We start from the raw sequence: 17250 nt of genomic DNA, 5'->3' as shown, positions 1-17250 counted from the left end.
TTAGGGTTGCCAATCCTCCGGGATTGGCCAGGAGTCTCCTGGAATCAGCATTGATCTCCCAGTGATACTGAAAGCAATCCCGGAGATTTTAATAGGCGATTTTAAGAAAATGACATTACATCAGGCTGGGGGGGGGGGGGGGAAATCTCCCGGAAAAGCTTCAGTCAGAGTTGGCACCCCTACCTCAACTACCAATGATGTCAAAACAAAGGCAGGAATGACTCAGATAGAGTGTTTTTGCAGTAGATTTGTAACATACCTTCGACCAGACAAATACTAAGCTCCAAAAGAATGACTAGAAGGTCAGGGTCTCCTTTCCCTGCTGTATATCCAATCCCAATATGTTTTCAAACCAGAATTAAACATGTGTTCTCACTTTAAAGCAAAACCAAGCACTAAACAAAAACAAGCTCTTGCACACCTGGCTGTGAAAATTATAAAGTAAACCACGGAACAGCTTATACGGGTTATTTCCTTAATGTAGCTCACACACTACTTCTGACTAGCGTTTATGGCACATGTAACTAAGGTTTGTTCTTGTATTGTAGCAGAAATCACTTTGCTGTATGTTGGATTAGATCTGCCTGTGTTGCATTTTGAGACATTGCCCCTGGTTTTTGTACTAGCATCTTTTTGCTGTCCTGTTTCTCTCGGGGTTAGTTCATTCTCCCTCCACTCTCCCGCCTACTCCCTTTGTTTTTCCAAGTTGTGATCCAAACCCACTGGAGTCGATCGAAAGCCTCCCACTGGCTTTAATGGAAGGTCCCTAGCACAGGCCTCCTCTCTCTCTCCCTCCCCCCATTTACAAAAGGGGCCCAAGCTTACATTCCTCGCACACCCAGTGATTTGTGGGCATTAGAGGAGTGTAAGGGATGCAGGAGCAGGTCCAAGTTCTTCAGACATTGGGTCCTGATTCTCCATTCACACCACCGTAAAAGAGTGAAGAACCAGGCTCCCTGACTTTCCAGCGTTCTGTAAGGCCCAGGGCTCAGCAAGGTTCTTAAGGACATGCCTAACTTTAAGCGTATGAGAATTCCCACTGAAGTCAGTGGAACTACTTATGAACCTTGTGAACATAGGCCTAAAGCCCCATGTACATTTACTACAATGTATAAACAATAATCTTGCCAGTTTGGTGCAAGAGCCTTCTCCACTGCAGCACTTGCCCTCTAGATTAGCCTTTTGACTCTCCATCTCATCAGTTCCCCATCTATTTTGTAATCTCAGCTGAAAGCATATGCTTCCTCGTTTGCTTATCCCTCTTCATTTCTCTCTCCCTCGGCTATACTTTTATTTTAACTTTTTAGCTGTATTATGACAGGTTTCAGAGTAACAGCCGTGTTAGTCTGTATTCGCAAAAAGAAAAGGAGTACTTGTGGCTCAAATAAATTGGTTAGTCTCTAAGGTGCCACAAGTACTCCTTTTCTTTTAGCTGTATTATGTAACTGTATAATACACTGTAGGATCTAGCTTGTATGAAAGATGTGATACAAAAATAATATCTAGACTATTTTTCATTGTGCTCATCCCTAGAGGGGCTGAGCATCCCACAAGAAACATGAATGAATTTATCCTCACAACACCCTGGTGTGGTAGGGAAGTATTTAATATCCTCATTTTGCACTTGGGGAAGTGAAGCACAATAAGATTAAAGCCAAAGGTTCTAATCCTGCAAACATTTATGCACGTGCTTAATTTTGCAGCTGTGAGGGCCCCATAAAAATCAAGGGCAGTGACCATGGTATTAAAGTTAAACACGGGTTAAATGTTTAGAGGATCTGGGCAGAAGTTTTCAAGAGTGTCCTCTGTTTTGGGGTGTCCAACTTAGGACCCCGGGGGCCTGATTTTCAGAAGTGCCACACCCCAAAATTCCAGTGACTGGGAGTAGCAGGAGAAATAATGAAAATCAGGCCCAATGGGTACCAAGTGAGGCACCCAAAAACGGAGGCACCCAAATCTAGAAGGAAGCCTCCTTTGAAAAGTTTGGCCCAAGGTCACATAGGAAGCATGTGTCAAAACAAAGAGTAGCACTCAGGTCTCTTCAGTCTCCGTCCTGAGCCTTAACCACAAATACCATCCTTATTACTGGAGCAGGCCCACTGAAGTTAGGGAGGCTCTTGTTTTTATCTGAGATTGATCCTGCAAGGAGGTAGCTGCAAAGATAAAAACAAGAGGCAACATAATTCAGAAACTACCAGGTACAACCTGAGGTGCATCGGCATCAGTGTTGCGAACATCTGCAAACAACAGCATTTGTATATGCGGTAACTGAATATTGCACACCAGTATGGAGCAGATGCAGCCACACGTAACTTAGAATCCTAGAATATCAGGGTTGGAAGAGACTTCAGGAGGTCATCTAGTCCAACCCCCTGCTCAAAGCAGGATCAACAGCAACTAAATCATCCCAGTCAAGGCTTTGTCAAGCCGGGCCTTAAAAACCTCTAAGGATGGAGATTCCACCACCTCCCTAGGTAACCCACTCCAGTGCTTCACCACCCTCCTAGTGAAATAGTGTTTCCTAATATCCAACCTGGACCTCCCCCACTGCAACTTGAGACCGTTGCTCCTTGTTCTGTCATCTTCCACCACTGAGAACAGCCTAGCTCCATCCTCTTTGGAACCCCCCTTCAGGTAGTTGAAGGCTGCTATCAAATCCCCCCTCACTCTTCTCTTCTGCAGACTAAATAACCCCACTTCCCTCAGCCTCTCCTCGTAAGTCATGTGCACCAGCCCCCTGATAATTTTCTTTGCCCTCTGCTGTTGACACCCAGCTGAATGCAGTGCTGCGGTGTATCACTGGAACCCTTGAGTTGACTCCAACACCGTGGCTATCTGTTCTGTCTAACACCGCTCCCCCGCCGATATGCTGAACTGCTGCGACACTCCATGAAGCTCCGTGAATCCAGGAAAACAGTTGTCTTCCTATCCACCAAGACCTCAACTATACCCCCCCCCCCCAACGTCTTAAGTCCCGCAAGCCTTTCTGGGAACATTCGCTTCTTAGCCTCATGCAATCAGGCTACAATCAGACAGCGGCTTGGAAAGGAGATTGGGCTAAACAAGCCTTAAAAAATAAGCACCTTGTGGCGGATCCCACGCAGAAGGTTCCTGGATTCGACCTTCCACAGACATGTTGGTCAACTCTGAACCGAATCCCAACCGACCATGGTAGATGTGGAGATCTAATCCACAAATCAAGGACTTCCTGGCGTGTAAGGGTGGCTCCCCACGGCAGACCTTCAAAGATATCATCACCTATTGTCCAATTTATAAATACGAAGGAGGCATCACTGCAATAAACTTTGCATAATAAACCGTTTGGCTCCATCAGCTTCAGGCACAATTGTAGTCGCTGCTCTGCATCAACCATGTGAAAGAAGAAGGCGCCGTTAATGAGGCTGCTTTCATGGGAAAGGACTGCTAGAGTGAGGAGCCCAGGATCAAGCCCTAAAAAGTGCTTTGTATTGTATCCACCACGGCCAAATCCAGATAAACAGAGGGCAGTCCAGCTTCCTCGACCCATCCCACTCATTGTGAAGAAGCAAGACCGAAAACTGGAGCTGGCTGAAATTTGGCATTTGAATTCCCGCCCTCCCCCTCTCAGCCTCTGCTGAGAACTGGCTTGTTCATCAAGACGGACATGTCCACGGGAAACAGCTAGTTTCAACACCATGATTTTTGTTAAAAAAATAATAATGAAAAAAAAAAAAAACCCAGGGGAGAGAGAGGGTTCCACAATCAAAAACCAAGAAAGCTGGGGGGGAGGGAGGGAGAGGAGTTCGGCCTAACTTTTTCATCTTTTCAACAAAACCCAAACAACTTTTGAAGAAAAGTTTTGATGAAAAGTTTGTTTTCATGAAAACATTTTTCAGGAAAAAATACCCATCTGGGCAGCTTTAATGAAGGCTGCATTGTTGGAGTGGCTGTCAGCAGTTACCACTGTTGCTCCTTGTACAGGACCCCCCTTTCCTCAGCAGGGATTCTCCTCCTATTTTAGAATCATAGAATCTCAGGGCCGGAAGGGACCTCAGGAGGTCATCTAGTCCAACCCCCTGCTCAAAGCAGGACCAATCCCCAATTTTTGCCCCAGAGCCCTAAATGGCCCCCTCAAGGATTGAGCTCACAGCCTTGGGTTTAGCAGGCCGATGCTCAAACCACTGAGGTATCCCCTATGCCCTGTTTTTGCTACTTGTCTTTTACTTGGATTGTATAGACTGTTTTCAAGGGTATTATGGTTTAACTGTTTGTGCAGTGCATAAAATACTGTTAGCTGCAAATACTGTCAGTGGCAAGGCCCTGAGATGGTCTTTTATCTGTAAAATATTTTTATTATTCTATTGGTATAATCATATTTTATAAATAAATGCAAATAAGAGGTTTCCCTTTATGGTCAGAGGCATGGATGAGATGATTTCCTAGGGCCTGAACCTTGAAACTGGAGCCATGCAGGGAGCCCCATTGAAGTCATGAATGAGTGTTGCCTTAAAAGGGGGGGGGGGACACTGAGTGCCTTAAAAGGGGGGAGACACTGGAATAAATGTACACACCTGCTAAAGGCCCTAATTCTGCCACAAGCTCCATGCAGTCAACCCCCCTGTGCGCTTGATCCTGCTTTGATTGAAGTCCGTGGCAAAACTGCCACTGACTTCTACGGTGCAGGATCAGGGCCGGATTCCCTCTGAAGTCAATGGGAAATCCGTGCAGGTGCAGGGCTCCGCGGGCGCAGCGAGGGTTGCAGGATCGGGGCCGAGGTGGTTGCAGGATCGTGTCCACAGCTGGCTTTCCCGAAGCCCAGCACCCCGTGGCGAAGAGACCTGGAGGAAGGTAATTCTTTGTAACTTCTCTGTGGATGCTAACATTTCATAAAGAACGTGGGAACTGAAGCGGGGTGGGAACATCCCTTGCCCTGCCCGGTGAACTCCCCAGTCTTCTCGGGCGCTCACATGTTCAATGTTGCCGTAGGTAGGATGTGAGCCATGTGCTTTCCCTGCCTGGCCAGGTGGGGGCCGGATCACACGCCCGGGAGAGGGATTTTCCAGCTCTGGTCTCTAGGACGCTGTTAGTAATTAATTATTCAGTATTTTTATTATTGCATCGCCCCCAATTCCACCTGCTGGAAGGAGGAGGGAGGGAGAATCCCAGAAGCCACCCACCGTCTCAGGCCAGCCCCCTCTCCCCGCACATGGTGACTGCTCACCTGCCAAGGGAGGCAGCGCAGCCGCGGGGAAAGCAGCCTCCCCACCCCGAGACGGGCAGGACCAGGAGTGGGGGGGTCCCCTTGGTGCACGTCCCCGCACCCGCTGCGAGCCCCCCACCCGTCCCCTCTCCGCCCCCCGCTGCAGCCCCGCACGCCCACCCCGGCCCGGGCTGCGGGCTGCCGCGGCGGCTCCTCTCTCGTGAGAACATTCCAGGCAGCAGCCCCAAGTCTGTTAGGTATTTGAATAGCACAAAGGAACCGCCTTCCCCTGATTGGCCAGCCCGGTCTCTCCTGGGCGGGAGGCGCCTGCCCATCAGGCCGGGCCGGGCCCGGCGATAGGCTGCGGCAGCCCGGGGCGGGGCTGGGCAGGACGTATAAATAGCGGGGGCTGGGGAGACGAGCGCTCATTGCTTTGCGCTCAAGGTGCGGGCGGGCGGCCGGCGAGGGGGGCGCAGGGCGCACCGGTGATGGTGGCTCCCCTCGGGGCGCTGGCGACCCCCTGAGACAGAGACAGACCCCGACTCCCCCCTCCCCACCAGCAGCCCCCAGCCCCTTCCCGGCTCGTGTGGATGCGGGCCGGGGTGTCTGGCTGCCAGCGCGGAGCGAGCAGATGCTGGGGGGCCGGAGGAGGATGGAGTGCGCCCTGGACGCCCAGAGCCTGATCAGCCTCTCCCTGCGCAAGATCCACAGCTCCCGCACCCAGCGCGGGGGCATCAAGCTCCACAAGAACCTGCTGGTCTCCTATGTGCTCCGCAACGCCCGGCAGCTCTACCTGAGCGAGCGCTACGCCGAGCTCTGCCGCCGCCAGCAACACTACCAGGAGGGCGGCATCCTGCTCGGGGCGCCCCCGGGCTGCGCGCCCGCCGGGGGGATCCCGCCGGAGTTCAGCCCGCTCCAGCTGGCGGCCGAGCCCGAGGACCCGGAGCCGGGCATGCAGCAGCCGCGGAGCTGCGGGCTGGCCGGCGCGGCGGGGGCAGCCCTGGGGAGAGGTGGCGGCGGCGAGCTGCTGGAGGTGCCCGTGTGCGCTGCGCTCCTGCCCGGGGCGCCCCAGGAGGACGAGCCGCTGGAGCTGCAGCCCAGCCCGCCCCAGCAGCCGCAGCCGGCGGCCCCTTCGGCGCTTCGCAGAGACTCTCCCCCTGGCTTCTACCGGGGCGGCGGCGGCAACAGCGGCGCTCCTCCGGGGCTGCTCTACCCGCTGCCGGCCAGCTGTGACTTCGGCAGCCCGGCGCCTCCGGGCTCGGCCGTGAGCGCAGCGAGCGGCGGCGCCGCGGCGCACTGTAGCAGCCGCACCACGGTGCTGGACCTGGACACCCATGTGGTGACCACGGTGGAGAACGGCTACCTGCACCAGGACTGCTGCTCGCAGTGCCCGTGCTGCTGCCAGGGCGCCGCGGGACTCGGCGCCCCGCCGCCTACCCCGGGCGCCAAGCGCAAGTACTACCCGGGGCAGGAGGACGAGGAGGACGGGGACCCGGGAGGGGTGGTGGTGGTGGGGGGCGGCGGCTCCCCCTTCTCCCCTTGCAGCAAGCGAGCCCGCTTCGAGGACTTCAGCCCCGAGCAGCCCCCGGACTCTTCCAACATCTCCAACTTGATCTCCATCTTCGGCTCCGGCTTCACGGGGCTGGTGAGCCGGCAGCAGGCGGACTGTGAGCAGCCCCTCAACGGGCAGCTGTGCGGCAAGCAGGCGCTGGCCAGCCTGGGAGCCTGGACTCGAGCCATCGTGGCGTTTTAGGGGCGGGGATGGACGCGGGGGGAGCGATCCAAGGGACACGGACTCCGGAGGGGCCCCTGAAACAAAGAGGGGCGGGCGGCTGGGGCGGGCGGGGGAGGGGGAAGCCGAGCTCATGTTTTATAAACTGTACAATAAAAATCGCAGATCGTGGGACTTTATTTTTGCAGAGATGAAAAGCACCTATTTAACTATCCCTGTGGCCGCTCGGGCTTTATTTTGTATTGAGTGCGGGGGCGACTTCAAGCCGGGAGCACGCCACGTGAGGCCAGGGCTGCTGGCCGCAGGAAGCCGTGTGTGCCGGGGAAGAGTTTGGAAAGCTGCACTTCGCTGCCCCCGGAGGAGCTGCCTTTGCTGGGGGGGTGGGAAGAGACGCCCAAGCTTGCAGGGGCCGTTGGACTAGCGGGGGGCGGGGGGGGGGAATTCTGCCTGTAGGTCTCGGGGGCTGTAAGCGGGGAGAAGGATCCTCCAGAAAAAGGGGGAGCAGAGTGTGATCGAGTGAGGTTTTTGTTTGTTTGTTGTGGCCTCGGCACTGATACCCTCACTAATTGTCCCAGGCCGGGGGAGACGGGCCCCTGGGGCATTTGCAAGGTTCATAGCTCGCGGGGCGGATTAAATCCTTCCGTCCCCCATTCAATCGACTTCATTTAGTTCCATTTTCTTCTCCCCTCCCAACACCCCCCCGCAGCAGCAGCAGCCTGGGTCAGACCCTCCAGCAGCGAGCAGCCTTCCTCTCGCTTGCTCTGGGGTTTTTCCCCTTTATTTCAACTTTCCCCTCTCGCCAGGAGACCTGTCTGCGGCGACCCTCTGCCTGCCGTGCGTGCCAGGGTCACGCAGCAGAGCCCCGTCGCTTCTCCGGGGGGAGAGAGAAGGGCGGGTTTGTCTTTTCCCCCTTCCACTCGTCCGGCTGCTCCATGGGACCTGGAGTCCCCCCGGCCACGGCTTTGTAAGCGGACACGATGGGTTTGGGGACAACATGGCACACTACATTTCCCATCATGCACTGCTCTGCAGTCCTCTTTCCCCCCCCCCCCCCGGTCTGTGTTTGTGTACCTTCACCTAGGGCTATGCGATGGCCACAGGTAAACGTGTTCCCCCCACTTCTAACGTCTCTTTCAATGTGAGGTGCGGGGGGGGGGGTTGTTTTAAAGTTGGACTGTTCTGGTTTCAGCCTTCCAAAGCCTAAAACCAGCATTGCTTGGTCCTTGTGACCAGAGCTGTGGCCCCTTGACTCGCCCCACCACGTTGTTGTTGTTATTATTATTTTGGAATTTTGTTTAAAAAAAAAAAAACCTTTTGTTGTAAAAAGGTGGTTTGTTTTTTTCCTTTACAGCCCTATCATCCCAACCCTCACCCTACGAGCACTATGTGACTAGAGGCGCCTTGCCAAACGGTTTCTTTTTTCTTTTTCTTTGTATCCCTGTATTTTTGTGCAGATTGAATGGTATATCACCGGGTAAAACTGTTCAGATTTGTTTAAATTTATAATCTTAATAAAAAGTCCATTATAAAGTTTGTGGTGGTCTTTTTAAGTGGGCTTAACCCTCTTCGCTCTCCCAGGACTATTCTGGGAAGGTTATGCACACTGTGGATGGAATCGCTGGAGCTCACAAGCTTGGCGATGTGAATCCTCCTACCGCAGGGCGTCCCGATTTGGGCTGGATCTATAGATTCCCCCTAAGCTCTTTGGGGGAATCTGTAGATCCCACCCTACATTATTGGGGTGGGGGGAGATTAGCTCTAGCCTGAAGTCTTTTACTGGAAGGAGCTGACAAATCTTTAGCTTTCAGCTGAGTCGAGATGCCACTTATTCAAAGTTTCCCAGGTGGGCGATTCTCAGGTGACCCCTGGCATAGATTAACTGAGCTCAAGCATTTGCCTAAGAGGCCCTTGAACTACCCAGAGAACAGCACTTCTGCCTACACTAGGAGACCCTCAACTCAACAACAGGGAGGTAAAAACACTGCTTTTTTTTTTTTTTTTTTAATTGCCTAGGCTTATATTGTAACCAGGTCTTAACTGTTCATCTACTTCAAGACAATAGCGGGGTGGAGACAGGGATGTTCCAGCTACATAAATCCGATCTCCTCCAGGCAAGTGCCTGCTCCTTGCTTTAAACCAACTAAAACCCAGCGTGACTGGTTTGCACAAAACTACTAGCCCCAGAATACACAAATACCCTTAGCCCAGCAACGGGTCTCCGAGTCCACAAGCTGACCCATAAAAAAACCAGCCGTGGAGAGGGTCTGAAAAATGGGGGCCCAAAGCTGATTCCTGTCTCAGCCCAGGCGGAGCGCGCTCAGCTAATTCCGTCCCCAGCCCTGCCTCATCCTCCCCGGTGTGAAGTTGGGGTTTGTTTGTTTTCTAAGTTGCAGTTTGTTATCACCACGCTGTGCCACTTGGTGGTGTGTTTTATTTATTTATTTCTTAAAAAACCAAATGAATGACGGTAATCAAGGCTCCCTGACCACCTACAGGCTGACCTGAGAAGAGGAGGATTTTGAAAGCCCCTACAAAAAGCGTGCAGGTTTCGAGCAAAATCCACCGCTGGTGCCGCTGCGAGTCCAGCTCTTTTACAACAGCGTCGCCACGATTTCTCTTGTGAGCCGATGGCTGCAACGATTCGCCCTAAAAAAAAAACCCAAAGATCGCAGCGAAGTCCTGTGCTTTCCTCTCCAGAGATATTGACCAGAGGGGAGGGAGGGGCTGAAAAAAAAATCGCATTGGAAAGGCACAAACAACAGGAGAGTCCGATTAGTCAAGCAAACATTTAGTCGATTATATCGAGCTTAATCACAAGGTAGCAACGTGTGTGTGTACCCAATAACCCACATACAACATTTAAGTTAAAAATCGCCCTGTGTCAGCCTGGAATTACTAGGGGGGGCGCCTTTCACTGGGTGTTTTAACTGTTCTCCCCCCCACCAACTTTCTGGCTCTGCGGGCAGGAGTCTCCTGTTCTGCAGGGGAAGGGTTTCTTTCTTTTCTTTCTTTCTCTTCGAAGTCTCCGAAATCTTTTTTGTGTTATTATTATTATTGTGATTTTATTCCATTAAAAACCTACCCCGGCTCTCTGGCGAAGCCAGTTGTCAGAGCTCCCCCTAGCGCCAGTTTTTGAGCACTGCAGCCCTCCCGCTGCTTTGAGGGAATGGGAACAGACGCTCCGACCTGCCCCTCTGGCAGAGGCGAGCTTTGGGGAGCGGGCGCCCGGATCGCGGTGGGGCCCGAGGGCCGGGCCCCAGCGAGGATGGCCAAGGGGGTGGGGGAGGAGCAGCACCGTGAGCCTTTGTTAGAAGCGCAAAAACTGGCCCCTCTCCCCTTGCAGAGCTAAACAAACCGACCCAGCGCCCTTCCTTCCAGCTCCCAGCTTTCGCCCCCCTGCCCCGTTCACTTTGCGCCGCGGAGCGGCTGGCGAGCGGAGAGCAGCGGGCTTCAGAGCAGAGCTCAGCCCTGGTGCCAGGGCTTGAACAGGCGCTTGCTGTGTCTCCCCGCCTCCCTCCCCCCTGCCTGCAACACCACAAACCGCTCCGGGGGAAAGCGAGAGAGAGATCAGCGTGGGACTGAAGTTCCTCGCTCAGCTTTAATGAGGATGGATGTGGGGCGAGGGGCGCCGCGCACCCGCCTCTCGATGGTGCCCCTTTAAAGAGCACACGGCCTTCTTTAGAAGTCGGCTCTTTGCTGGCAGCCTCGGCCCCTCACACACACATTTGGGGGACGGTGAGAGACGCTGCTGGTCATGGGTGCACCTGGCTCCCATACCCCTGACAGCCCATTGGCCAGCAGCAGCTCTAGGGTGGTTGGGAGAATCTTACAGGTCCTGGGTTTGGGCTGCCCAGGCCGCATCTGGCCTCCTGAAGGGTCTGCCTCCTATTTAATTACCATAGGGACCCAGCAGCACCCCTACTGAGTTGCCTCACTTGGTGCAACATCTCCTTCCTCCCAAGAGTGGCACCAGTGAGGTGCCACCAGAGAGGCTCTGGGCTGTTCCATCCTTGAAGAAGGTGAATGGGGGCAAAGGCTTTCCGAAAACCAAGACCCAGCCCTGGAGAGCCATCTACGATGGGCTTTCCATCTAGCACATAAGAACAGCTATAATGGCTCCACCTAGCCCAGTGTCCTGTCTTCCACCTGTGGCCAATGCCACATGCTTCAGAGGGAATGAATAGAACAGGCAATTATGGAGGGATCCATTCCTGTCATCCAGCATCTGGCTGTCAGAGGCTTAGGGACACCCAGAGCATGGGGTTGCGTCCCTGACCATCTTAGCTAATAGTCACTCCTGGCTAATAGTATCCTCCAGAACTACAAAAAGTACATCCCACCCCCTCTAACATGGATCCTGGAATGGTAGCTTGGCTCCACTTAAAACAAATGCATCTTCTTCCAATGGGAGGAAATCTGACACTTCTCTTTCCACTTAGGTTTTGTGTCTGGGCAAAGCATTGAGGTCACAGGTGCTTTGGCCCATTGGGAAGGGTTCGGAGCTGGTACTTACACCTTTTCGGGCCATGCTTTGTGAAGTTGGGCTCTTGCTCAGGAGCAATTACTTGGCTAACTCATCCCACCTCTCCTGGGATCTCTGAGCCTCTCTGGGTCATCTCTCGGTGACTTCTCCCCCACGCACCTTGTGAGAGAGAGAGGCTTGTTGGCCATGTGTGTGAAATCCCAAGACAAACCTTTCTAAACCAAACATCCGCCTTCCCCTGGGGAAATGAGACAAGTCCTGCCCCCTCCAGGGTGGAAGCTGGGGTGGTGGGTGCCCACTTGGTACATCTCTACCATGTCCCGAGGCATACTTAATGTTCACAAGATGCTGGGGCATCCCCTGAGGGAGAGCACTATAGAAGTACTGTCCCCATTTACACTGGAGGGAAAATTTAGTTCAGCATCTGACCCCCTTGGCAGGTCTGGTCTTCAGTGATTTGCCCAAGGACTGTTGGAGGTACAGGGGGAATAGATCCCACGTCTCTTGAGCCTCTCGCAGAGCTGTGACGGAGGCAAGGGACTATTTCCACCTGGTATCGCTAGTGTGATGTTACTAATCCCACAGCTGGGGGGGGAGGAAGGAGGCCTATGTTGCAGCATCTTTCACCTATGGTTGCACTGCAGGCCATGAGGCTATTGAGATGGGCAGCCATTCATCACTCCTTTCGTATTTTCTTCTGATCTGCTGACCCCCACCCCCAAAAGAAACTGCAAGGGAACATTTTTGCTCTGGGACACAATTCTCTTGGGGCAAATGGCACCTCCCCTGGCTAGTGTGTCACAGGGCACAGAAGGTCCATGGGGGAGTGCAGTGTATGTCAGGGGAGGGGTAGCTGTGTTACATCACCCTGGAAGGAGACCATGGCGGGATTCAGATCTCAGGAGCTACGGAGGTGTAAACCCACCTGCCCATCCATCGGCTTTGGGGGTCACTGCTAATGCAGCTTTTCTTGCTCTCTGCCCATTAGTAATCAGAGACCAGGGGTCCCTAAGCAAATGGCATTACCCTTCTTCACTTTTGGCAAAACCCATGACTTAGTCAGTGTTCCCGGAGAGCTGGGAGCGAGTGGCTGGAGAATCTCTCCACTTTCCCATTTTCCCATAACCAAGGGAGGGAACTGACCCCATTTGCTAGAGAGACCAAGTGCTACCTGCTGAAAAGCTCTGTGCTGACGTGGTTTGACACAGCAGCCAACTGGTATCCATGGGAATGCAGCAGAGCTGAGACCTGGAGCTTTTCAGACCTATTCGAGGGCCCCCCCGGTGTCAGTCATCTCTGCGGGGGATGGCTTAGCAGCATCCACAGAAGTGGTGGCTCCCCAGAGTCCGTCAAATCACCCCAACCCTCTGTTCAGTTTGGTGGCAGAGTTGTAACATGAAGCCCGCCACACATCACTGCCCAGCGGTGGTGCAAATGGTTTCTCTTGCTTTCTAACGGACCCTGCTCCAGCCTCCCCAGTTAGTGTGAGTTCGTCATCCTGGAAGGGTGGGAGCTGCCTCCTTGCCGTGTTGGAGTGTGACGAAGCAGGACTGTTCTTAATGTTTCCTCTGAATATTGTGGGGGTGCCTCAGTTTCCCCTGTGCAGTTCTTAAGTATCTAGGGGGTGGGGTAAGGGTGTGTGATCATTGCAGAGCCCTAGAGGGCAGGTGTGTGCAGGGGTCTGGACACAGAGAATGGCCAACACCCTGTTTCCTGGCAACTGATGGCCTGGGCCCTTCCCCCCTGCAAGGGCTAAAGGGTTGGAGAACAAAGGAATCAAGTGACCTCCTGGCCCAGGAAAGGGACAAAGTCCAGAGGAGGAGGGGCTGGAGAGACTTTCAGTTTGGGGCTGGCTGGGGACATGGAGTGAAGTGCCAGACGTGGTTGTCTGGCTCACTGCCCCCCAAAATGGACCCAGCTGAGGGGTCCTGTTCTCTGAACCTACAAGCTCTGTTTTAGACCATGTTCCTGTCATCTAATAAACCTTCTGTTTTACTGGCTGGCTGAGAGTCATGTCTGACTGCAGAGTTGGGGGGCAGTAACCTCTGGCCCCCCCAGGACCCCGCCTGGGCGGACAGGCTGTGGGAAGCGCACAGAGGGGCAGAGGATGCTGTGTGCTCCGAGGTCAGACCCAGGAAGGTGGAAGCTGTGAGAGCTGTGTGTCCTGCAGACAGGCTGCTCCCAGAGAGGAGACTTCCCCAGAGTCCTGACTGGCTTCATAAGGAGCAGTTCCAGAGCATCGCCCGGGGACTCCGTGACATGGAGGAAAATAATATTTTCACCCTTCTCCAGTCCCTTCCATCAGGGAATTGCCAAACTCTGTAGGCACCCTCATTAATCCAGCCTCACAACAGCCTTGCTGCTTGAGGCAGGAGGGGATTATCCCCCCCACTTCCAGATTACAGAGGGGGAAACTGAGGCACAAAGCTGTTATGGGATGTGGCAGAACCAGGAATCAAAGTCAGATCTGGGTCCCAATCCTCCACTTTAATGATGGGACCCCCTCGTTCCCCGAACATGCACCAAACCCTCAAAGTGACTGACCTGCAGCCATGACTCGTTCACTGAAAGGTTCCCATGAACTAGTTGGCCTAATTCTGCCTATTGCAGCCCCTCCCCCAATCAAGCCACCTTCCAGCAAACTCTGGTGCATCAAACAGTCCTTTCGTTTTTACTCTCTGGTGCTGCCACGGTCCCTTTGGGACAGGGATAGTCAGTCCCACAGGCTGCATCAGAAGCTTGTTTTAACCAGCCCCCTCCCACACGCACATGCACGCACACACCCCAGCATTTCCCTCCTCGAGGCCCTCTATAAACAGGCTGCCTGATCAACCGGTTCCTCTGCCTTCCAGGGCTGCAACTGCAAGAGGAAGGAGCGGCTGGTGGAGGCTTCACCTCCTGGGGAACCCTGTGGCCCTGTGCTCCAGTAGCCAGATACCTTCCCCCAGCCTTACCCACCCCCACAACCTGTAGTCAGCTCCCTCCCTCCTCATTCCTATGGGCAAATCAAGCCTTGCCACATTTCCCAGGATAAAAGTTTCTTTGCCTTCTCCTATGGACTGAAACAGACAAGAGGCTGCAATTGACAACATTGACAAAGATGTGTCCCCCCACAAGAAAAAGTAATTGACTCCTTGGTTGGGTAAGAACCCCACCCACAAAGGGAAATACGTAGCTCTCCCAGCTCAGGCGGGACTGTTGAGTTCCTGACTTATTTGGAGGTGAATTCATTTATTTATATATTTGAAACACCACTACAGGACATTTCTCTTCTTAAGAAGGCAGCAGACGCAGCAGCAACCTCATCACACAGCCTCTCTCCTGAAAGCGGAGCCTAGAAACTGGAGCCTCATCTGCATATTCATAAGCACCTGATAAATTAATCATGATGTCAGTAGCATTCTGGCTGGAAGGGAGGTGACAGTGTAAGGTTGCTCCCCTACACACACACACACAGAGTCTTTCTCTCTTCCCCAGAAAATTTTTGTCCCTTCATTGTAAGCCCAGAACCCACAGCCTCTCCCAGACTACAGGCTAGGAGAGCTGTGCCCACCTTGACAAGACAGGGCATAACTTGCCTCCCCTCCTCGACAGCCTTCCCGCCTGGCCTCTGATCCCTTAGAGATACTTGTAAAAGAGGCTGGAACAGATGGGCTGGAGTGAGGGGAAGGACACAGGGTCTGGCTGATCTCATCTGTTACCAGAGGAAGCCTGCACATCTCCTAAACCCTTTCGGGGGGGATGGGAAATTTGCCATTCACACACACACCCCTCTATTGTTATAGGGGACATCCCTCATCTCAGTACCAAATCTGCTCCCATCCCATACTGATCTTGTGGTTTCTCTTGCTGCCATGACTGAAAGCTTTCCAGCCTCAGAGACCTGGTGTCACTGAGCAGAGGTTAGAGACATTGCTATTTATCCTGAAGTAATCATTCCTTCCATCCCTTCTTGCTATTATTTTTCTCTCATTCCTAGGCTTTGTTCCACTTTTGGTCCTTGACCAGTGGAGATCAGGAACCATGCCTTTCATTCTTGGCTGTCTATGCAGTAAAGTAAAAGGATCTGTTCATGAGCAGCACCAACGTGCCCACATCACTGGAGAGTGGAGAGGGAAGGGAAATGCAACCGAAAGAGAGGACCACACACATCCAGGTGGCCTCAAGGCCACTACTGCTGTGACCTAATGATCTGGCCTGGTGCTCTCCAGGACTGGGGCTGAGACCTTAGTAGGAAGGGAACTTGATTAGTAAGGTTTGCAGCAGAACCAGAGAACTCAGAGGGAATTCTGGGAAGAGATGAGGAAAGAGCAAGAAGCCCAGTTTTCCATGCAGCAAAAGTAGCCATAGAGCCTCTGAGCCAGGCCAGACTGATGGCTATGGACGAACAAAAGTGGAGAGAAAAGGCCTGCTCTTCACTGTGCATAAACATCTCTCCCTCCCTGGAGCTTCTACTGTCTGTCCTTGGGAAAAAGAAAGAAGTAAACAAATCCTAGACCCTAACCTGCTATTGTAAAATAGCAGCAAGCAAATCATTTCCACTCAGAATGCTCCCAGGGTTAGATCAAATGCAGAGGTCTCTCCTGGGCCTCTTTAGTGTCTCTTATCAGAATCCCGCATTTTCTGGTAGGAGTCACCTTGCTCTGTCAGGGAGCAGAGATGGAGATTCTTCCTTAACAAAGGAAGGAGAGTGCTTGCTTACACGCTGGCCCCTTTAAGAAGGGGTAGGTGTGCCTGCTTGGAAAGCAGTCATTTTAAGAAGCTGCTTGTGGCCAGAGGCCAGTGCCTTCCAAGTGTGGGTCTCTACATCTTTGTTGTACTCTGCCACACTTTCAAAAGCTACCGGTTGGAAATAAAGCTGCTCTGAGTCTGGCCCCCGTGCCATAGGTTGGTAGCAGGCCCCTTTCAGAGGATGCAGGTGTTGTGCCTCCTCCTATGAAGCTAAATCCATCCTAGAATTTATTCTTAGATGAGTTCTGGTGGCACTCGGAGGCCCCAGGTAAGATCAGGACCCCACTGAACAGGCACGCACAGTGAGCCAGTTCTGAGGAGCTTACAGTCTACCTAGCTAAAACACAGAGGGTGTGTTACTATCCCCATTTTACAGATCAGGAGTCTAAGGCCCAGCGAGCCCAAAGTCACACAAACAGTCTGCAGCGGAGGTGGAAGTTGAACCTAAGTCTCTTGAGTCTAACAGTGCCTTAGCCACAAGACCAACCTTCCCCATCCTGGCAGTGACTCTGAGTAGGTTGGGGACGATATAAAGAGTGGAGCACCGCTGGTCACTGTTAGCACTGAAATACAACAGACAAAGCTCAAGGAAATGTTTGACTTTTCTCCCCGTTTAAGATTCTTTGTTCTACAGACAATTACCAAGGTGGTTGAAGGAGCTAGCTCTGCTAACCAGATACCAGGGGCTTTATGTATGCCCCACTTCCTCCTCCTGGTTTTCCAATGTTCGCCAAAATCAGTAGGGTTCTGTGCATTCATAGAACAGTCCCTGAACTGTTGGAATTGATTGGATGTGGTGTCCAAAAGTCATTGCATTCCAGACACTGAGAAATGCCACTGAGTTGAACGTACGGCCTTGCAAGCTTGGCCAGTGGTTTGCATTGCTCCAGTAACGGGCCAGGACCCCAGTGTGCTAGTCGCTGGGCAAGCACAGAAGAAGAGCAGCACCCGTGCACAGTGGATTAAGATACAGTCAGATAAGAGCTCTCCACTCATTTGCAGCAGCATGTTACTCGTGCTTAGTTTGCACAGACGTAAGTGACCGTAGAAAGTGCAGGATAGCCGAGAAGCCCAGGGCTGTCTGTTCAGCACCTTCACCAGCATTCAGTTCCTTTAGGGTCTGAT

The 17250-nt window shown here is 52.9% G+C and overlaps 1 protein-coding gene and 1 long non-coding RNA gene across 4 annotated transcripts; one reads left to right on the top strand and one right to left on the bottom strand.

Annotated features, from left to right (window-relative positions):
* Positions 1 to 1618: 1618 nt before the first annotated feature.
* Positions 1619 to 5432, bottom strand: LOC125623602 (uncharacterized). Of its 3 annotated transcripts, none has more exons than XR_012665254.1 (4): positions 5360 to 5432; positions 4551 to 4817; positions 3084 to 3360; positions 1619 to 2153 (listed from the first exon to the last, which is right to left on the bottom strand). It is a non-coding gene; the product is annotated as an uncharacterized LOC125623602 (long non-coding RNA). The 3 variants fall into 3 exon arrangements; XR_012665253.1 differs by lacking the exon at positions 5360 to 5432 and adding an exon at positions 5201 to 5287; XR_012665255.1 differs by lacking the exon at positions 5360 to 5432 and adding an exon at positions 5201 to 5287 and having other exon boundaries at positions 3084 to 3258.
* A 176-nt stretch (positions 5433 to 5608) lies between these two features.
* IER5L (immediate early response 5 like) lies at positions 5609 to 8441 on the top strand. The gene has a single exon (XM_048823264.2). It carries the CDS (start codon positions 5811 to 5813, stop codon positions 6930 to 6932), a length of 1122 nt encoding a protein of 373 aa, XP_048679221.2. The 5' UTR covers positions 5609 to 5810; the 3' UTR covers positions 6933 to 8441.
* The last annotated feature ends 8809 nt before the right edge of the window (positions 8442 to 17250 follow it).

Source organism: Caretta caretta, chromosome 16 (assembly GCF_965140235.1).
Source record: "Caretta caretta isolate rCarCar2 chromosome 16, rCarCar1.hap1, whole genome shotgun sequence".
NCBI lineage: Eukaryota > Metazoa > Chordata > Testudines > Cheloniidae > Caretta > Caretta caretta.
The sequence above is the reverse complement of the archived record's forward strand: the minus strand, read 5'-3'. Positions and strand labels throughout refer to the sequence as shown.